We start from the raw sequence: 22,865 nt of genomic DNA on the forward strand, positions 1-22,865 counted from the left end.
GCAGTGGAGACCGCTCCTGCAAGCAGTGTTATGCAGCAACAGTTTGGCTGCACAAGTACAGGTGGTGGGTGGCTGCACCATATTGGACATAAACTTCTGCGTTCCAAGGCAGGAGACCAGCTACAGCTGATACGAGCCTGAGGTAGCAAATCAGCTGGAAGGTACCAAGTAACCAGTAGGTGGCTCATTGGTCGTGGAGTCTTACAGGACATGTTGCCCTGTCACCTGGCATGAACCTCCTGTCATTGTAGGCACTGCCAAACTGCTAATATTTTGGCTAGAAATGGCAGGTATTTGTACTGGTTATGTGCATAAGTATCGTGCTGATGTACTTCTTGTAAACACACATACTGAAACAAGGCAGCAGCCAGATGGGTGTGGCAAGTAGCCCATTGTTGCTGCGGTCGTACAGCCTTTCTGCTGTGGCGGCGGCACTGCAAGCCATGGGCCTCCGATGGCAGTGTAGAAACCAGCGGGTGATATTGCTGCAGCTCATGCAACAGTGTTTTGGTTCCGCTCTGCACCAAGCTTGGCATCCCTGGCCTATTTTCAACAACTGTGAAAATACTGTTATAAAACAGTCTTTGCTTTGCCTTCCCTACACATTTTCTATGTGGTTGTTTCAATTTAAGTTGTTCATAATTGTTATCCCTTGGTATTTAGTCGAATTAACAGCCTTTAGATATGTGTGATTTATTATGTAACCAAAATGTAATGGTTTCCTTTTAGTACTCTTGGGGATGATGTCACACTTTTCATTATTTAGAAGCAATTGCCACTTTTTGCACCACACAGATATCTAAATCATTTTGTAATTGGTTTGATTTTTTGATGTCTTCAATAGATGGTCAGTGACAGCATCATTTGCAAACAATGTCCCACAAAACTCACCTAGATTCATTGTGTTCATTTTCAGGTCTGTGCGAATGAGGTTTTTCTACCTGGGAATAGAAAGTGCATCCTGAACCTTGATTAATTTATCATTGAGAGCATGCATTTCACCATTGGGAGAACAGTAAATAGGGCTGCTCAGATTGTCTCCAGGATAGTTTATACGGATTAAGAAAAGCAGAGTGCCTATAATGCTTCATTAGGGAATGCCAGATACCATTTCTGTTTCACTCGACAATTTTCCGTCAGTTACAATGAACTGTGACCTTTCATATGGGAAAAACATAATTGCAGTCACACAACTGAGATGATACTCTTTAGGCATGCAGTTTGATTAGAAGCTACTTGTGAGAAATAGTGTCAAAATCCATCTGGAAATCTAAAAATGTTGAAACTGTTTGAGATCTCCTGTTGATGGCAGTGATTACTTCATGTGACAGAAGAGCTGGTTGTGTTTCACAAGAACAATATTTTCTGAATCTGTGCTATGTGTCAATAGATAATTTTCTTAAAGGTAATTTGTAATGTTCAGACACAGTATAGGTTCCATAATCACATTGCAAATTGATGTTAGTGATGAAGGTCTGTGATTCAGGAACCACTTAAAGTGGAGTGATCTTACAAAACTTAATTGTAGAAAAAGCCAATATCAGGCTGAGATTCATGGGAAGAATCTATTCATCCTTTAATGAAGTGGCTCTCAAAACACTTGTTAGATCTATTCTTGAGTATTGTTCTTATCAATCTGGGATCCTTGCAGGTCAGGTTAATAGAAGAGATAGAGAAGAGCCAACAAAGTGTGGCATGTTCCATAAGCATGAGAGTGTTACATAGATGTTAAACAGTCTCCAGTGGCAGATGCTACAAGAGAGGCATTGCATATCACAGGGAGGGTTACTACTGAAATTCTAAAAGCTTACATTCAAAGGAGCCAGCCGCCATATTATTTAACATCGCAGATATCGTGAAATAACTGTGACAAGAAAATCAGGGAAATTAGAGCTCATATGGAAGTGTGTCAACAGTCATTCTCTCCACGCACAATTGGCAAATGGAATGGGGAAGAGTTTTTTGATAGTGATACCAGAAATACCATCTGCCACATGCTATAAGGTGGCTTGCGATTTATAGGTGTAGATTTAGATTTTATGTGTAGTTAAAGTTGTGTTTATGTCGCAGAGGATTTGCTTATCACTTTTGAGTACCTAGCTATTTGTCTCTTGTGATTCTATGGAATTTGATACTTTCTTGAATATTTCTAAAAATCTAAATTTAAATTAATGATATGAATATAGTAGAGGGAAACATTCTATGTGGGAAAAATATATCTAAAAACAAAGATGATGAGACTTACCAAACAAAAGTGCTGGCAGGTCGATAGACACACAAACATACACACAAAATTCAAGCTTTTGCAACAAACCGTTGCTTCATCAGGAAAGAGGGAAGGAGAGGGAAAGACGAAAGGATGTGGGTTTTAAGGGAGAGTGTAAGGAGTCATTCCAATCCCGGGAGCGGAAAGACTTACCTTAGGGGGAAAAAAGGACAGGTATACACTCGCGCGCACACACACACACATATCCATCCGCACATACACAGACACAAGCAGACATTTGTAAAGGCAAAGAGTTTGGGCAGAGATGTCAGTTGAGGTGAAAGTAAAGAGGCAAAGAAGTTGTTGAAAGACAGGTGAGGTATGAGTGGCGGCAACTTGAAATTAGCGGAGGTTGAGGCCTGGCGGATAACGAGAAGAGAGGATATACTGAAGGGCAAGTTCCCATCTCCGGAGTTCTGACAGGTTGGTGTTAGTGGGAAGTATCCAGATAACCCGGACGGTGTAACACTGTGCCAAGATGTGCTGGCCGTGCACCAAGGCATGTTTAGCCACAGGGTGATCCTCCTTACCAACAAACACTGTCTGCCTGTGTCCATTCATGCAAATGGACAGTTTGTTGCTGGTCATTCCCACATAGAACGCTTCACAGTGTAGGCAGGTCAGTTGGTAAATCACGTGGGTGCTTTCACATGTGGCTCTGCCTTTGATCGTGTACACCTTCTGGGTTAGAGGACTGGAGTAGGTGGTGGTGGGAGGGTGCATGGGACAGGTTTTACACTGGGGGCGGTTACAAGGGTAGGAGCCAGAGGGTAGGGAAGGTGGTTTGGGGATTTCATAGGGATGAACTAAGAGGTTACGAAGGTTAGGTGGACGGCGGAAAGACACTCTTGGTGGAGCCGTCCACCTAACCTTCATAACCTCTTAGTTCATCCCTATGAAATCCCCAAGGGACAAACTGTCCATTCGCATGAATGGACACAGGCAGACAGTGTTTGTTGGTAATGAGGATCACCCTGTGGCTAAACATGCCTTGGTGCACGGCCAGCACATCTTGGTACAGTGTTACACCGTCCGGGTGATCTGGATACTTCCCACTAACACCAACCTGTCAGAACTCCAGAGATGGGAACTTGCCCTTCAGTATATCCTCTCTTCTTGTTATCCGCCAGGCCTCAACCTCCGCTAATTTCAAGTTGCCGCCACTCATACCTCACCTGTCTTTCAACAACATCTTTGCCTCTTTACTTCCACCTCGACTGACATCTCTGCCCAAACTCTTTGCCTTTACAAATGTCTGCTTGTGTCTGTGTATGTGCGGATTGATATGTGTGTGTGTGCGAGTGTATACCTGTCCTTTTTTCCTCCTAAGGTAAGTCTTTCCGCTCCCGGGATTGGAATGACTCCTTACCCTCTCCCTTAAAACCCACATCCTTTCGTCTTTCCCTCTCCTTCCCTCTTTCCTGATGAAGCAACGGTTTGTTGCAAAAGCTTGAATTTTGTGTGTATGTTTGTGTTTGTTTGTGTGTCTATCGACCTGCCAGCGCTTTTGTTTGGTAAGTCTCATCATCTTTGTTTTTAGATATAATCTAAATTTAAATATATACAACAATCATGAAAACGTCTAATTCACACTGATTTCTAAGTACCCTTTTTCTTTTTCCTATTTTTTTCCCCAATGTTTAACTATTTAGTAATTTCAAACCTTTTGCATTGACAAAGACTCTTCAGTTTTTTATTTTAAGGATTGTGTTTTGTTTGAAGTTTTGGCAGTAGTAGTCCGAAAGAGTAAGGTTGTTTGCAACAGTAGCACAACTTCCTTTCTTATGTCATTTAGTATATGATTAATGTCTGGTGCTGTATGTTCTTTTATCTTCGTGGCAGTGTGTGTCACTGGTGATATTCTAAAAGTGTGTATGTTGTTGAGTAAATAATGTCCCACAAAAACTCGCTTGGATTCATTGTGTTCATATTCAGGTCTGTGCAAATGAGGTTTTTCTACCTGGGAATAGAAACTGCATCCTGAACCTTGATTAATTTATCGTTGAGAGCATGCATGTCACCACTGGGAGAACAGTAAATAACTGGCTTAGTTAGTCTTGGTACAAATCTGACACTTACGGATGTAGCAGATAATTTAGTGTTTCTCTTCGTTAGTGAAATTGTTACTTCTAACTTCATACACAATTCATTTCTTGACACACATTTCTGACCCACTACTTCTACGGAGTTTCTAGTATAATGGCATGATAGATTGCACAAGTTTAAAGCTATACACATTGTTTCAGTTCATCAACACCAATGTTTTGTAATGCAAACTAGTGAGCTATCTGTAGTTGATTCCTCTTCTAGTTGTTGCAATTTGTTTGGTATAGATGTAATAGTTTGGTGGAAAGGAAAAGTGATTTCTGTTAAAATCTTCTCAGATTGGCAGCATCATATGAAAGTAACATTTCCACAAGTTTCTTCCTCGTCACTTTATATGAAGATAATGAGTAGGAAATTTGTTGAAACATTGCTCCAAGGCAATAGTACCACTTGGCTAATAACTTGAGAAGAGTTATTCAGTGAAATTTAATTGAAAACCTGCATTCTCATGGAATTGTCTTCTGGCAGTAGGTGGAGAGGGAAGATCATGGCTGACAGGAGCTGTAGCAGTATTAAAAAAATTAATAGCCTAAGTCTTTGTAAGCAATGTGAACCAGTTTGTTAAACAGCCCCACCCCCAACACTCTAAGTAAAATGTCTTTGATCCTTTATTTTGTATTTATCAGTGCAGTTATGTTATAATAAGTGATATGCTTGCAGTAATACTGAATTTATTTCAGGATCATCATGGTTTGCAACAAAACAAGAGACATAAAGCAGATAAGCACAACATTGTAAAGCAGAGTCAAGATGAAGTGGCGGCCCATTCTTCCAGCGACCAGGTATGTTCAGAACAAAATTATAAGCAGCTTAGTTTTCATTAGTTTGGAGTGCAGGCTGCAAATGTAAAATTATCTGTGTCTGAAAATAAAGTGTTGGTGTCAGGGAGGGGGGGGGGGGGGGGGGGGAGAAGTTTGAGAAGTGAATTAAATTTATTTTGTATAGTAAACAAAGTTCTGGCAGAATGTAAATACTTCAGGAGTGAAGGAACACAAGAAAGAATGAAAACTTCATTAGCTTTTGGAAGAAATCCTTCGATGAGCTAGAACACAAATGCATGCATGGATACGTAACCCCCCACCACACACGTACGCACGTACGTACGTCTACATTATGTAGCTGGACACACAATGCACACAATTATGCGCTCAGGTGCGTGTGTGGACATGCGTGCATGCGTGTACATATGTTTGTGGGTGCACGTGTGTATATATTTGTGTGTGCACACGCGCGCGCGCTCTCTAGCTCATCAAAAGATTTTGTGTGGAAGCTAGCAAAGTTTTAATTCTTTTTCGTGTGTGTGTTGACAACTGAACGCTTCTGCTTTTTGGGTAGTGGTCTCCTTTACTCCTTACATCAGTTTTGGATATGAAACAAAGCCAGTTCAATGATGTCAACTTTTTGCATGTTCATTATCAGTTCTAGAAGTGTAAAATATGAACAGTTTTAAATTTACCCTCTTCTTGATAAAAAAAAATTAAATATTTGCATGTACCATGTATTGATGGTGGCGTTGAATATTGTTGGAAAGCTATGTTCTGCTTCTGTGTGCTTTCAGTTTATATTAGTCATTCATGTGCTTGACTCCACGTAGTAAATTAATGTGATTTTTCAGCCTAGTGGTGGTGAAAATGAAAAAAAAGAGCAACAATCCACGAGCAGTGTTGAAGTTGAAACTGCACATACTCCTCAAGCGCATATTATTCGCAAAGATGATTCCAGTGAAATGGATGACAAAGGAAGTTCCTCCCCTTGTGATGTAAAAGAATTTATTAAGCAGAAGTTCTTAGTTGAAATGCCTGAAGATTTTTATGAGTTCTGGTTATTTTGTGAACATTTGTCTAACAACAAGCCTCAAGGTGAGACACAGAACTTGTAAGCTTTGACTGTTTGCTAATGTCCATGTTTTGTGCAGTAGTCTTTATGTGACAATGTTTGTAAACTTATGAACTTGGTTTTTTTTGGGCGTGGTTATTTGGAAAACATTGCCAGCAGGAAATCCATTTAGCTCATATTTACTGTTTACACAACTGGGCCAAATTGACAGTACATAGATAATAATAATAATAATAATAATAAATGTTGAAGGAAAACTTAATTATGGATGTGTGTCCTGGTACAGAGGCTTCCAGTATTATGAATTTTTAAAATTATTTTAATACTTATTATAATACCATGTCCTCGTATTCAATTGGCCAAATTTCATCTGGGACCCTTTAAAGTTTCTGCAGTTATTGTTTCCATCTTATCACCTCCTTTTCTGGTTCCATTATCCAGCCATCTTGTTCATCTGAAATCATTGTACTTGTTATTCTGTGTTCCCTAAAGTGACTGTTTATTAGTGTACAGCAACTATGTTTACCCTGTTTCAATTTTGTATCAATCTAATGACATATTTCCTCCTTTTATTTTTCTTTATTTTTTCTAAATTTATTTTGAATGGTTTTCACATTCAGAGTCCTGTCACGCTACCACAACAATGTAGTAGTAGGAGTAGTAGTAGTTGCTGCTGCTGCCGCTGCCGTTGTTGTGGACTTAAGTCCGAAGACTGGTTTGATGCAGCTCTCCATGCTGCTTTTTCGTATGCAAGACTCATCGCCTCTGAATAACTACTGCAACCAACATCCTTCTGAAACTACTTACTGTATTCATCTTTTATTTTTCCTTTACGATTTTTACCTCCCACCAGTCTTCCCTCCAGTACTAAATTGGTGATCCTTTAATGTCTTAGAATGTGTCCTACTAACCGATCTCTTCTTCTAGTCAGGTTGTGCCACAAATTAATTTTCTCCTCAATTCTATGCAGTACCTCTTCATTAGCTATGTGATCTATCCATCAAATCTTCAGCTTTCTTCTGTAACACCACATTTCAAAAGCTTCTGTTCTTCTTGTCCTAACTGTTTATTGTCCATGTTTCACTTCGATACATGACTACACTCCATAAAATACTTTTCAGAAATGGCTTCCTAACACTTAAGTCTATATTTGATGTTAACAAATCTCCCTTCATAAACGCTTTTCTGGCCGTTACCAGTCTACATTTTATATACTCTCTACTTCAGCCATCATCAGTTATTTTGATGATCAAATAACAGAACTCTTCTAATACCTTAAGTGTCTTGTTTCCTACTCTGTGACTCTCAGCATCACTTGATTTCATTCAACTACATTCCACCACCCTAGTTTTGCTTTTCTTAATGTTAATCTTATATCTTCCTTCCAAGACACTGTCCGTTCTGTTCAGCTGTACTTCCATGTCCTTTGCTGATGCTGACAGAATTTCAATGTCATCAGCAAACCTCAAAAGTTTTTATTTCTTCTCCCTGAATTTTTCTTTGGTTTCCTTTATTGCTTGCTCTGAATTACTGAAGTGCCTAAACAAGTTTGCACTTGCAGGGAGAATGATGTCAGCTGCAGGAGATATATAAAAAACTTGTGTACTTTGGTTACTTTCATTACATGGAATGGGATCATATTCTGGGGTAACTCATCAAACTGAACGATAGTTTTTAGCATGCAAAAATATGTAATAAGACTCATTTGTGGCGTAAATTTAGGAAAATCAAGTAGAAACGTGTTCAAGGAACTTGGTATTCTAACCTGCTGCTTGTCAGTATATGACAGTTGTTCCAAGCAATATGGCTCTATTTCCAATAGCTCAATACATAGTATCAGTACTAGGATTAAGAACAATCTACCTAAAGACCTAAAATCACTTACTTTGGTCCAAACAGGGGTCCAATATTCAGGAAAACACAATTTTCAATAAATTGCCAGCAACCATTAAAAACTGGTTTCAGATAAAGCCCAGTTTAAACAGAGTTTGAAAGACAGCTTCTTCTACACCATAGAAGAATACCTTAACAAAGATTGTTAGACCAGCTTAAGTAACAGTGTTTGTTAGCTTTCAGTTTTGACAGCATTTGGTCAATACAGTAAAAAATAGATATTTTGTGTTTGATAAATTTATTACAAGTGCATAACTATGTTTCATTCTGACAATGTATTAATTCTGGAAATATTAGCAGTTCCAGTTTACTGTAATGTATTCACACATTTTGACAACCTCCTGACAAATTATCAGGGTAGTGAGTATTATATTCAAATGTTTTATGATTTTTGTGTTGTATTTTCTGACTTGTTCCACATCCATGAGAATCATCTCATTTTTGGGTCTGTGGATCAAAAACTGACTCTAATCCAGTCCAATCTAATCTAATCCAAATGTACAAACTGAATAAGATTGGGGATAGCCTACAACCCTGTCTTACTCCTTTCTCAATGACTGCTTCACTTTCATGTCCCTCGACTATATAAATGCCGTCAGGTCTCCATACAACTTGTAAATAGTCTTTTGCTTCTTATATTTTGCACCTGCTACCTTCAGAATTTTGCCTTTCCTCAGTGTATCTTCTAAGATAAGTTGTAGGGCCAGTATTGCCCCATATATTCCAATAGCCTTTCCACAACGGTAAAACCAGTTCCTGTAAGATCACCAGATTTAAGTAGTTTCAGGCTTGGCTAGTACTTGGATGGGTGACTGTCCGGTCTGCCAAGCGGGGCGCACTCAGCCCTTGTGAGGCCAATTAAGGAGCTAGTTGATGGGGAAGTAGTGGCTCCGGTCATGAAAACTGACATGGCCGGGAGAGCAGTGTACTGACACACGGCTCTCCATACCTGCATCCAGTGATGCCTGTGGGCTGAGGATGACACAGTGGCCGGTTGGTACTGTTGGGCCTTCATGGGCTTTTCAGGTGAAGGTTTTTTTATTTTGCAACCATGACCTATTAAACTGATAGTTCAGCGATGTTCACACCTGTCAGTACCTGCTTCCTTTGTAATTTGAATTATATTCTTCTTGTGAAGTCTGAGGATATTTTGCTGTCTCATAAATCTTGCATGCCAAATGGAAGGCTATCGGTAGTCCTGAAGGAATGTCATCTACTACTGGGGCCCGATCTCGACTTAGGTCTTCCACTGCTGTGCCAAATTATTTTTGCAGTGTCGTATCTCCCATCACATCTTCACCCATGTTCTCTTCCAGTTCTATAATATTGTCTTGAAGTTCATCTCCCCTGTGTAGCCCATCTGTACACTTCTTCCGCACTTCAGCTTCCCCTTCTTTGCTTAAGAATGATTTTCCATCTGACCTCTTGATATTCACACAGTTACTTCTCTTTTCTCCAAAGGCCTCTTTAACTTTCCTGTAGGCGATATGTATCTTTCCCCAAGTGATATATGCTTTTTAAATCATCATATTTGTCCTCTAGTCATTCCATCTTAGCCATTTTGCACTTCCTGTCAATCTCCTTTTTCAAGTGTTCTTATTCCCTTTTGCCTGCTTCATTTGATTCATTTTTATATTTTCCTCTTTCATCAGTTAAATTCAATATCTTCTGTTATCCAAGGATTTCTACTAATCCTTGTCTTTATACCTAGTTGATCTTCTGCCACCGATACTATTTCATCTCTCAAAGCTACCCATTTGTCTTCTACTGTATTCCTTTCCCCCCTTCTAGTAAACTGTTGCCTAATGCTCCCACTGAAACTCTCAACAACCTGTGGTTCTTTCAAGTTACCCAGGTCTCATCTCCGTAATTTCCTACCTTTTTCCAATTTCTTCAGTTTTAATCTACAGTTTGTAACAAATTGTGGCCACAGTCCACATCTGCCCCTGGAAATGCTTTACAATTTAAAACTCTGGTTCCTAAAATTCTGTCTTACCATTATATAAACCAGTCTGAAACCTTCCAGTGTTTATAGGTCTCTCACACATTTACAGCCTTCTTTCATAATTCTTAAATCAAGTGGTAGCAATGATTAAATTATGCTCCATGCAAAATTTTACTAGGTGGTTTCCTCTTTCATTCCTTTCCGCCGAGCCCTTATTCTCCTACTACTGTTCCTTATCTCTTTTTCCTGCTACTGAATTCCAGTCACATATCACAATTAAATTTTCAAATCCCTTTACTATCTGAATAAGTCCCTATATCTTGGCACATACCCTTTCAATCTCTTCATCCGCAGTAGTACACGTTTATATGTCATGTAGCTCTGCTGTAGCTGTCTGCATGGGAACAGTGTTGTTAATTCCAAAGATAGTCACTAAAGGTTTATGGTCTATGAGGAGGATAAAATTATGTCTGTAAATGTAATCATGAAATTTCTTGGCTGCAGATATAATTACAAGATCCACCTCCTCGATGTGACTATAATTTCTTTGTACCACTGTCAGAGTCTTTAAAGCAAATGCAGTAGGTTGTTCAAAAGCACATGTTGACGCAACAAGACAGCACTTATTCCATAGTCTCCAACATCTGCGGTGATTGGAGCATTTTTCTCAGATTGTATGTAGTAAGACAATTGGCATAAAACAAACACTGTTTTAATTTGTCAAATGTGCGGTGGCATTCACTGCTCCAGTTTGTAATCTCCTCCCTCCTTTTTTCTTCCATCTATTATGCACACTAAACAATGCCCAGTCCAAGTAATTAATAAGCAAAATCTTTATGAAGATTTTGAGAGGAGTGAAGATTACAGTAAACTTTCAAGTTTACTTAGCTTGTCGTATTAACATGGCTCCAGTTCTTCTTGTTTAGGGGGCTGATTCTTGAAGCTGAAAATCTCACATTGGGTCCTCATGATTGGTGTGAACTAAATGAATTGGAAGATTGTTGCTGCATAATGTTTATTTTACATAAATATATTTTCTCACATTTGAGTATATCATACATTCATTTGATTTTTCACATTAACAAAGCTGAAATTACATTGTTTGCACCTATTCTACAAAAAGATGTCTGATGACATCAGAGGCAAGGTTACAACTCCCCAATTATGTGGAAAAAAATACTCCAAATGGTTTACAATTTTTCTTAACAAATGAATCCTACTAGCTTTCGTTACATTGTTAATTTCAATTATTATTTCATAAATGAATCCAGAAATAAACATAGGAAATAGTACAAGATTGTGTAATTAATAATAGAAATTTTAAGTGTGCAAATATTTCATAATTTCAAATTTTCTAAAATAAATAATTTTAACTGTACATTCAGAACTAGTAGTTATTGATTATAACATTGAAACTAAAATATTTTATAAAGTAATTCCTTTTCATAAATTCTAGTTTGAAACATAACATACTGTGTATAAAATCACATTAAAGTTTTCAGAAAAGCAACTGAGATAATATTGACCTGTCCAAAATTCAGAAAATACTATTGGTATCGACAACTACTGTAATGAAAAGTAATGCTACAGGAATTGGTGCATTGTTTCACTGCTGGAAGCTGCATGAGGCAGGAAACTTCAGTAGTTTCTTTGTCCTAATGTGGAATGTAATTGCAAGAAGTCCTTGGGATCTGGAAGGTTCTTAATGGTATCAATATGTTGCAGCGTCTGCTTGATACTATGTGCAGACAGTGTGCCCCTAAGTATTGTAATTCACATGGAAACAAGATGCACTTTTCTTTGTTGCATTTCAGATTTGTCACATGTAGAATTTGGAAAACAGACTCCTAATTGTGTAAAGTGATGGCGTGGACAAATCTGTCATCCAAATAATTAACAGTGTTTGGAAGTTCCCAAATTAATTGTTCTAAATATCTCTGAAACAAAATTGGTGTGCTGGCTATTCCAAAAAGTAATCTTGTGTAACAGTAGAGATGAAATTGAATATTTGTCAACACACTTCTCTGTGTGTCTTTTACCAAAGGAATTTTCAAATATGCTTCTTTAAGATCTAGCTTGGCAAACCACACATCAAAGGCTACTTTTGATATCAGTTCCACCAGTTTGGGAGTGGTATATGAGTCAGTAATAAAATGAACATTAACAGTCTCTTTGAAATATCTGCAAATGCTTAGTGAGCCATTCAGAGTCTGTACAACTACAACCGCCGTTGCCCATTGGCTACTGGTTAAGGCTTTTGTAATCTTATTCCGTTCAAGACAATTGAGTTCTTGTTTTGCTTTCTTTTGACACAAATGGAATGTTATATGATTAAAAAATTTTGGTACCACATTTGGCTTCAGTGTAATGTTTGCCTGCTAAGCTTTAATATTGCCTGTTGCTTCGGAAAAAAATCATCATATTCTATTCAGAATCTCATGTTGAATTTGATGCATTCCTTTGTGAATGGTGAAGCCCAAACCATTGAAGAGATCTAGCCCTAGTAAATACTTTCCATTATTTGAATTTACCTCTACAAATGTAGCCTGTTCATAAACCATTTATACACATCTGTTGAAAGTTGTCCTTTTACTGGAATGCTTGTAGGTTAACGATTGAAATTCACAACCCCGTGTCAATATTGATCGGCACTTTGTTAACATGAAGACAATGACTTGGTATCAACAGACAAAATGGCATCCACTTGACATTTTGTCTGTGAAAGTTTTTGAATTCGTACCTGTTTATTATGAACATTACTTGGCTTTTTTTGATTGTTGGTTGTGCTTTGCTTTGTTTTGCACACCTCAGCCCTATGTCTGGTCTTTTCACAATTATTACAGTACATGTTCAGACAGAAACAGTTGCTTCTTTTGTGGCTTACACCGCAGCCTGAACAAGATCGTTACTTACTACTTTACAACTTATTGACTGACTGTTTCAGTTGAGTAATCAGTGCATCCTGTGTTTTCCTCGTGCCTGTTGCTTGGTTGCGCCAGCTGCTGACATATACTGAATACATCTGCATCATTGCACTGTGTTGCTTTAGCAAATACATGTGTTTGGTCATATCCCCAAATCAATGGCAGGCAGTCTTGTAAAAATGGGTTTGTTAGAACAAGTAGGTCCTTCCGTAGTTTACTATCAAGGGAGTGCACGATAGCACATTGTGAATTAGTTAATCTGCTTAAGGTTTCTTACATTGATCATTTTGACAAAGAAATTTACAGTCCCTTGTTAGGCCCTGTAATTGAGTAATCCTCTCTTTATAGCTTTGACTTCTTGAAACATTGAAAAAATCTAAGTCTGGCAGCAGTAACATGGATTTGAGAGTGAAAATATTTCTTGAGTGTTTCTTTAGTCTCATACAGGAGAGAACCAGTTTCACGAGTAGGTGACAATATCTGAAGAATCTGGAAAACTGTGGTGCCTGTATAAGCCAATAAGAAGGACCTATTCTGTGATACCTGATTCATTAGGTAGTGCTGCCCCAGATGTTGTATATAGTTGTTCCAGGCCTTCCAGTTGAATGCTGGAAAGGTGGTGACAGCAGCATCTTGAATTGCAGTGGTTGTTTTTCATCTCTGTCCCTTTCTTCTTAAAGTCTGGCCAAGCACCTCTGGGCCGCTGAAGTTGTAGTAAATGTAGCATGGGCCATAGGATAGCAAGTTCTGGTTAGGCCAAGCCCAAAAAGAATGCTCAGAACGTTTTAGAAAATTCATGGAAGTCTTCCCGGAAAGGAAACAAATTAGCAGTTCTAGGATCTAATATGCACAGGCTATAAGTCATACAATGTTGATAAAAAAACTCAAAGTAGTGAATTATGCTTTCAAAGAAAAATTTTGGATAGTAAAATTTCTTCTTCGTTCCCGAATGAATCTTTTTCCAGTGTTGTTTCTATTTGCTCATCGCCTTTGTTGACAGTAATACTGTGGGTTTGCACTGTCTTGTTGTCAGTGTTGGAAACTGGTTGAAATTTGTGATCAATTTCCAGTTTTTCTTGTCACCAGTATTGGAAAATGCCAAAATTTTTGTTAAAAGCTTGTAAACGTTTACCTCATCACCTAATGTTGACAGCTGATGAAAAATTACAGATAATCATTAATCTTTTCCTTGTCAACAAATGTTGGGATGTTGTGACTGAATGTTACTATTATTCAGCCCTAATATCCACAGTAGCAAAAATCGTGTTTACTGCTGTAGTTCATTAATATGGGTGGCAGACTGCACTCTAGTTACTATAAAATTATACACTTCCTTTACGGATGGCACTAGAACACAAATGTACCAACACAATGAAAAATAACTAATGACATTTATTAAGAGTATGTTACAAAACTTATCTTTTGTAACAGTTTGATGCATGACCCTTGATGTCCTATACCCAAGACAATGAAATTTAAATAACTTGACAGTCTATAATATTGTCATGATGAATGAGAATAATTAGACAGATACTCATTTGTATCTGTTTGCCATGCAAATAGTGACTGCTAAGTTGGAATGTAGTCTTCAGAACAGAACTTGTGGAACTGTGTAATTGAAGGAGGAGTAATGAGAAGGCTGTAGTCACATAACAGTACTGTCTGACTGCAGGATTGGAACTGACAGAATGTCTGCGGCACATTGTTTTTCTGCCTGTCAGTGGAAGGATTCCCGCCTCTGCCAATATTAGGTAGGAGCAGTGTTGTCCCTGGTTGACAGTGTTCTCTTTGGAGAATGGAAACACTATTGATGGATGAATACGACTTGCTGATGGACATGGCGGCAGAAGCAGTAAGTGGTCCCAAATAGTGAGTGCCACCTGGAGGCTGCTGCTCAGAACTGAGAGGCATCAGGCAAGTGGTTGTGCCTTTGTGGCAGCCTCTCATAGTATTGTTCTGTATCACTTAAGCCACATATACAACAGATTGTAAGCTTTTCTGTTTGTTTGCACAAGTGGCTTTATTTTTAAAATCTAGTCAAGTTTACTGAAAGCACTCCAGGCCATTTTACTCATTCTTTCCTCTTAATTTGGTGTGCATCCATCTGTTGTGTTCAATGTCATTAGCATACACAAACTTATCAATTATGACGTAATTCCTAATTTGTGTTGTTTGTTGGGTATGCTCTCTGGTGGACATTAATATGGACACAGATGAGCTGGCATAGGTCTTGCGGCAGGCTGTCGCAGGTGGCATGTGAGCAGTCACAGATGGTGCATACAGAGTGTTGTATGGTGCAGAATCACTGACCCATGCGTCTACTTGTTGGCAGCAGTAGGTTGGACCCATCAGTTCTTATGTTGACTCTGTTCAGATCGGACCTGACCTTCATATTATGCTATTCTCTTGGTTCATTTGCTAGTTGTGTAGTCATTTGTGCTGGTCACATATTGTGCTTTTCACTGTGCCCATCTCTACCTTGTGTTTGGACATCTGCTCCCCCTTACACTAAATTGCACATTGAGTTTGTTTTCCTCCTCAGGAGTCCACATCCCTTGTTTCAATAATGGAGGCAACATTTGTGCCAACAGGACAGTTTAATGGCACTGTTGTGCCGAGCCAAGCAGCTATGAAAGTCTGTTTTTCATTAGTTTGATAATGTAAGAATTTGTTCTTGCAATAATCCTCTTTGAGATGACAGAGGACTTGGAAGAGCATTAGAATAGAATGGATAGATGAATGAGATTTCCACTCTGCAGCGGAGTGTGCGCTGATATGAAACTTCTTGGCAGATTAAAACTGTGTGCCGGACCGAGACTGGAACTCGAGTTCGAGTCTCAGTCCGGCACACAGTTTTAATCTGCCATGAAGTTTCAGAATGGATAGATATTTATCTACCATGTAGCCTGGCATGGAAATGAAACGTGGACATTAAACAATTGAGACAAGGAGAGAATAAAAGCTTCTGGAATCTATTGCTACAGAAGAATGCAGAAGATTAGATTATTAGATCAAGTAATTATTGACGATGTACTGAAACAAATAGTAGAGAGGAGAAATTTGTTACAAAATCTGGCTAAAAGATCGGATTTGTTGATAGGACACATCCTAAGGCAACAAGGAATCGTCAGTATGGTAAGCCTACTTTCAAACTTACGTCATTGAGTTAACTGAATTATTGCTGTGGTTTGTCAATGCCATAAGTAAATTGTAGATTGTGCAGGTATGTTCGAATAACAGAAATGAGGACTAAGTTTTAAATATTTAAAAATGAACACTAGATGGCACTCTTGAGATGTGCTGTTACTGTGTAACTCTGAAATTGGCAAGTAGTCTACATTTAGTATTTAAAGGAACAGTATTGTGGAAAAAAAAAAAAAAAAAAAAAAAAAAAAAAAAAAATCCCATGAAGGTTTTTGTTGGATGATTTTATATTATCTTTTGTAAAGGCATAGATGAATAAGATAAGATTTATTCTGCTACTCTAGTACTTAAGCCTGTTCAGGGAAGCCTGTTTACAGTTGGTTTACAGAATTACGACATGGTTTTACGTCTGTTGAAGATGAATTTCGTAAAGGTTGATCAAAATTGTTATCATTGTATCCAAGTTGCTTCTTGTGAACTCTGCATCTGTGAGCAATATTTGGTGATGATGCAACCAGCCATGTTTACTTTGTAAAATGTTTTATTTTAGTGCCAGAACTAGTTTCTGGCTACCACGCCCATCTTCAGATGGCTGATATTTTCAGTTACAGAGATGTTTTGGTCAGCAGCATGTTGTCTGCTCCTACAATGCACAAGAATATTTGAACGTGTAGTGCCACTTTATAAGTTGTTCCATTAATAAAACATGTTAAAGTGTTGTGATTCGCCGATCTTTCAAAGTGCCGCCGCACGGTTGCGCGCGTCCTCTACATGTCTGCCAGCCATGCAGCAGCAGTGCCACCTAAGCGGCCAGCCAGCCAGCGGCCACTAGACTTGGACTCAGTTATGATTTGACTGTTAAAGTGTACACACGTCTTACTCTGTTTACTTGATCTGTGACTTTCATGTGTTGCGTCTTCCTTGAAATATATTTGTTCAATTTGAAGTTATAACATAAAGTGCTTACATTTTTTTAATATGTGGTGTGGAATAGTTGTATTCACTTACGTTAAGTTCCAGTACATGGCGATTTGTTTTGTTGTCAACTGTTTCACATTATATCTAAAGAAATGTAAGCATATTAGCATGTTTTTATTAATAACACAAAGCATAAAGTGGCACTAAATATTCAAATATTTGTGTGCAGCATAGGTGCACAGTATATGCTGTTGATCATAACATCAGTGTAACTGAGTATATTAACCATTTGAAGATGGGTGTGGTAGTCCAAATAAATAAAATAAAATAAAATAAAATAAAACATTTTAAACACTGTATGTGAGTGGTTGCATCATCATCAACTAAAATTGTTATTGTTCCAAAAACCATCAATGTTGTGTACAACATAATTTAAGAGGATCAGCATGTGACTATCAGTGTAATAGAGGCAGACTGCAGTACATGAAATTTGCATTAATATTCAGATGTGAAAAAGATCTTATCCCAGTGGATACCCCTCAATTTGACAAAAGCTCAGAAACAGTTATGTGTATGTCAGTGTGAAGAAATGCTCATGAAATTCAACTGGGTGAACACAAAATCCATTTACAAGACCATAACAGGAGACATACTTGTACAGCTTGAAATAAAGCATAACCAACTGTTTGTTCTAAGGTTAACCAAAATCAACAAGCCCAGTTGTTATGTGGAACACTTCCAAGAAATTGATCGCTTGTGTACGAGGTTACAGTGAACATGTCATGGCCACTGTTTTAGATAATTGAATAACGGTTAATGCAGAATGTTATGTAACAATTTTTTTGCCGCAAGTAATTGATGAAATAAGAAAACAACCAAAAATGCTGCATCACTTTTCATCATGATAATTTTAGCTGTAACACCATACATTAAACAGTCGACTGAGAGAGAGGAAAACAACAAATTAACGTCTTCTTACTCGTGAGCACCTGATTTATTTCTAATTGATGTATCTTCACTCATAATGCTTGTGATTTCAGAGTGTGCACTTCCATATAGTGCTGTGGTGAGTCACCAAAGAAACAGCATTATTTAAACAATCACAAATGAGTGTTCAGCCTATACTTTATGCTGTGTTACTGTTGGCCAGTCAATGTGTTCAGTGCTATTCACAATCTGTATCTTGCATGTTGCTTTGTAAAGTGCTATGTTCCATAAATCATGTTTGTTCTTGCTATAGCAAACTAGACGACAAGTGAGGGTTACTTTTTCTCCACGTGTTGGTGTCAGTGCTTAGTCACCTGACAAACATCTTGATGAAAGAAATACTCCAACGTCTCAGTGCCCAGCAGCAAGCTTTTGCAGAACAACGGCAGGTTCTCATCACTGCTCTCAGTCAAGAGGCATCTGCGTGTTCACGGCACGTCACTCTCTGATCAGTGCAACCATTGCCCTTTCCTTTGTATGATGAATCGGCTGAAGACTGAGACTCCTGTAAGACACAGTTATGCCAACATTTCCAGATATTTTGCGTGGGCAATGCATAACTGTGTGGGGCTTTCTTTCTTTCATGGCTTTCGCCACATGTGTATCAGTTGCTGTGCCAACTTCTGCCTTTGCAAGAACTTCCCAGTGTACCATTTCATGAAATGTAGAAGTTTCTCTCCATGTATTGCTCTGACAGAACACATGTCGTTACAATGCATGTAGAATATTACCGTTGTCAGAAATGCCCAAACCAGTCTTAAAAACATGGGCTGCAGAATTACACGGGTTGAAAATTCATCTAAATTTGTCACTAGTGCCAATCACAAGTCCTACGCTGATCACATAGTGCGTGATGTTGTTGTTTGCCTGGCCCTGGACAGGGAAGTCCACAGAAAGATGACGGGGAAGCCATTGCAGCAGTACAAACTCCAACTTAGTGTCAGGTGGAGCAGTGTTGGTTATGGCCGCAGCAGCAACAGGCCGTGTTACAACAGCAGCTGCATGCCGCCGTTCCGTCCTTCTCGTACTGCTTTGCTCAACATAAGTGTGCTGCAAGCCCTAAAAGTTTGATGGTTTGCAACAAATGTTGAAAGGAAGGCCACATAGCGCCGGTGTGTAACTTCTCTTCCAATGTGGTGAATACAGTAGTATCAATGGACATAAACTGTATCTCTACAATGATTGTTTTCCTGAGCAAATTGTTTATTGTATTGCATGTATTTAATAAGCTGCTAAAAATGCAAGTGGTCACAGGAGCTCCCGTGACTTTAGTAAACGCACAAAGATGCATGGACTTGGGCTCCCTTCCCCTCACAAAGGTTCCATGGAAGTTGGTTAGCTACAGTAAACAGCAGATTCCAATTCTAGTGAGTGCTCTGCTCCTGTATCGTACAAATCTGTTGTTCGTCCTCTCACCTTCCTTGTTGTGGATCATTCCCATTCTGCAGAGCTGTTGGGTTAGATCAAGTTCTGACTCAGCAACTGGAGTCCCTCTGCTCTAAGTTTTCATCTCAGTTTTCCCCTGGGCTAGTTGTTATAACGGTTTTCAGGCTTGCATTACCATAAAAGAGTCTGCCCGCCCTCATTTTTTTCAGGTGCAACAGGTGTCTGTCGCATTGTGCAACTCTGTCAAGGCCAAATTAAACAGTTTGATGTCTCTCAATGTCATTTGGCCTATTTCTTCCAGTGAATGGTCCACACTACTGGTCGTTGTTACGAAGCTGATCGGTAAACGTCGTCTTTGTGGTGACCTCAGTGTTGTGATTACTGCATAGTTAATGATAGATACATACCATTTGCCCTGCCCTGATGAGTTGCTCGCGAAATTGTCAGATGGCCTCTGCTTTTCCAAGACTGATTTGTTGGAAGCGTACCTCCAGCTCCCCTTGGATGAAGCCACTATGCACCTTCTCATTGTCAGTACACATTTCGGCGTATACGGATATCAGCACTTGCCTTTGGCATCGCTAGTGCACCAGCAATTTTTCAATGTTTTTTTAGAACAGCTGTCAGCCCCTGTACCCAACTGCTTCAGTTAGCTCGATGATATCATTTTTTCACGTTCTTCCACTGAAGACCACCTTAACAATCTCCAATCATTGTTTTCTGTTTTGCAGTCTGTGGTCTCAAGCGCAATCTTGCCAAACCTCACTTTTTTCAGCCGTGAATTGAGTTCCTATATTTGAGATTTCTTGCACAGGGGTCAGGCTGTTGCCTCACCATGAGAATACAGTTGTGGCTTTGCCTTGGACAACCTACATTACAGAACTGCAGGTGTTTATAGGAAAAGTTGCTTACTGTCATAAGTTTTTACTGGACGCGTCCACTGTTGCTCAACCACTGCACATGCTTTTGCATCAAAATGTGCCTTTTTTCTGCTCCCTAGCATTCGCTATCCTTAAATCGAAGCTTCAGTCTGCCCCGTGACTGGCCACTTTTCAGCCGGGTCAGGATCTCGTGGTGGCTACAGATGCCTCTCAGCACAGTTTTGGCACAGTAGTGGCACATAAATACTTGGATGGGTCTGAATGACCCATTGTATACACTTCTAAGACTTTTACTCCTGCTCAGCTTTGGTATTCTCAGGTTGAAAAGAAGGCATTGGAGATTGTGTTCGACCTAAAGAAATTTCACGATTTCTTGTGTGATTCTAAGTTCAATTTAATCACATGTCATATGCCATTGGTTGCTTTTTTAACCCTTTGACTTTCGTGCTAGACAAGGAAGCCCATCATTTGCAGCAGTGGGCTCTTTTCCTCTCCTTTTATCATTATCACATCTTTTACCAGTCAAAATCGGAACATGCCATCATTGATGCCTTATCTCGCCTTCCCATCGGGCCGGACCCGGTGTTTGATCAGCATGGGTTGCTTTGTTTCTATTTAGATATTGAGGACCAGAACGTGGTTGATGGTCTTCCCATCATTAGTGCCACAATAGCATCGGCCATCGCCATAGATCCTGTACTTCAAACCTGCAATCACTGTGCTCAGCAACAGGCTGCTCTGCAGGTCCCTACCCCCTCTGGTGTCCGCAGCTGGTGGTCTAGTGGCTAGTGTTTCTGCCCCTGAATCACGGTGTCCCGGGTTAGATTCCTGGCTGGGTTGGGGATTTTGTCTGCCTGGGGCTGGGTGTTTGTGTTGTCATCATCATCATCATCATCATCATCATCATCATTGGTGACTGGCTAAATTGGACTGTGTAAAAATTGCAACTTTGTACAGGTGCTGATGACTGCCCAGTTGAGCACCCTACAAACCAAATATCATCATCATCATCATCATCATCACCATCACCATCACCATCACCACCATCACCCTCCCCCCCCCTGCCCTCTCCCCCAGCAGATGCCGCAGCAGCCATGGGAATATCTACATGTTGAGTTTGCTGGGCCCTTCCCAAATCAGTATTGACCCACTGCAGTGGACGCCTATTCCAAGTTTCCCTATGTGATGCATTGTCCGCCCACGTCCATGGCGGCCACTATTCCAGCCTTGTCTAATATTTTTGCTATTGAGGATCTTCCATATACCATGGGTACTGATAACAATGCCCCCCCTCCCTCCCCCCCCCCCCCCCCCCCTTGTTTGTTTCTCGAGAGTATGTATCTTTTTGTCAGGCTAGTGGTGTCGCCATCTCACAGCTCCCCTGGTTCATCCTCAATCTAATAGTGAGGCCAAACACGTGGTTTGGACGTTTAAAGCTCCGATGCAGAAGTATGTATCTGGCAGGTCCCGCGAAGCTGCTTTAGACCTTATTTTGAATTCTTACCTTTTCACTCCGGTGGGTTATAAGGGCCCGGTGGAGGTGCAACGTGGATGCCAACCTCAGACTCTCCTCCAGCTGCTGCATCCGACGTCATCAGCTATGTGACGGTCTTGGTTGGGTGCACCCGTTTGGGCTCATGGTTTCAGCTATCGGACAAACTGGGTTCCTGTCATCATCGAGCATCACAGGGGCCTGTGCCTGTGCCTGTGCGTCATCCAAACTTCTAATTGGCAGATGTCCTGTCACTTTGCAGATGGTCTGGTTTGTGCTGCAGAGGAAATCGCTGCCTGACCGATAGCTGTCTGGGGTTCCCACCTCTGTCCCCGATTGTCGACTGTCATCACCAGTGCAGACCCCGCTGCACCTGATGCTGCTGTTGCTGTTGCTGCTGCTGCTGCTACCATCAGCTTCATTGCTGGGTCCTGTGTGGCTGTTGTCTCAGATGCCCCTGCTGACTTCTCCAGCGCCATTGTTGACCTCATTGAGGACGTCGCTATGGAGATGCTGTCCCCAGTCCTGTTCTACAGCCTCTCACAAGAGGGGTATGCTGCACCAACCTGCCTCTCATCAGTTCTGCCCCTGCTCACTGGTCCTGCCCACCACACGCTATAGCGGCCACCATTGTCGGGCAATGAAATGGGTATCAGCGCTGTCATTGGTATTTTTCATGACTCGTAATGTCCATACCTTGTGAGATAAGTACACCCCCACCCCCCTTCCACAGTACCAGTGCTTTTTTACTTTGCCATGCATTTTTCTGAGCATAGTGCTTTTCATGTATGTGGGTATGTATGTATGTATGTATGTATGTAGAAACCAGTACCTGTATGTTAGAAGTATTGACCCTGGCTCTTGTGACACTTGTCCCACTGTGACAGAAGGGGTGAATGGCTGTCTCATAAAATTTCCGGTGCTGTGATGTTAACCAGTTCTGCACGTACAGCTGGACATCATCGTCCGAGGTGAATCGTTTGTCCTCAGAGCCTTTTTAAGGGGACCAAAAATGGCTTAACCACAGAGAGAGAGGTCCGGACTGTATGAAGGGTGGCCGAGAACATCCCATTTGAATTTTTGCAGG

The 22,865-nt window shown here is 40.0% G+C and overlaps 1 protein-coding gene across 1 annotated transcript in view; it reads left to right on the forward strand.

Moving 5' to 3' along the window:
* Positions 1-22,865, forward strand: part of LOC126094460 (histone PARylation factor 1) — a 112,947-nt gene that overhangs the window by 19,791 nt on the left and 70,291 nt on the right. Inside the window, exons 2-3 of the mRNA XM_049908843.1 lie at positions 5,053-5,154; positions 5,988-6,231. Of these exons, the coding sequence (XP_049764800.1) occupies positions 5,053-5,154; positions 5,988-6,231 (346 nt within the window). The remainder of the gene's footprint in view (positions 1-5,052; positions 5,155-5,987; positions 6,232-22,865) is intronic.

Source organism: Schistocerca cancellata, chromosome 8 (genome assembly GCF_023864275.1).
Source record: "Schistocerca cancellata isolate TAMUIC-IGC-003103 chromosome 8, iqSchCanc2.1, whole genome shotgun sequence".
NCBI lineage: Eukaryota > Metazoa > Arthropoda > Insecta > Orthoptera > Acrididae > Schistocerca > Schistocerca cancellata.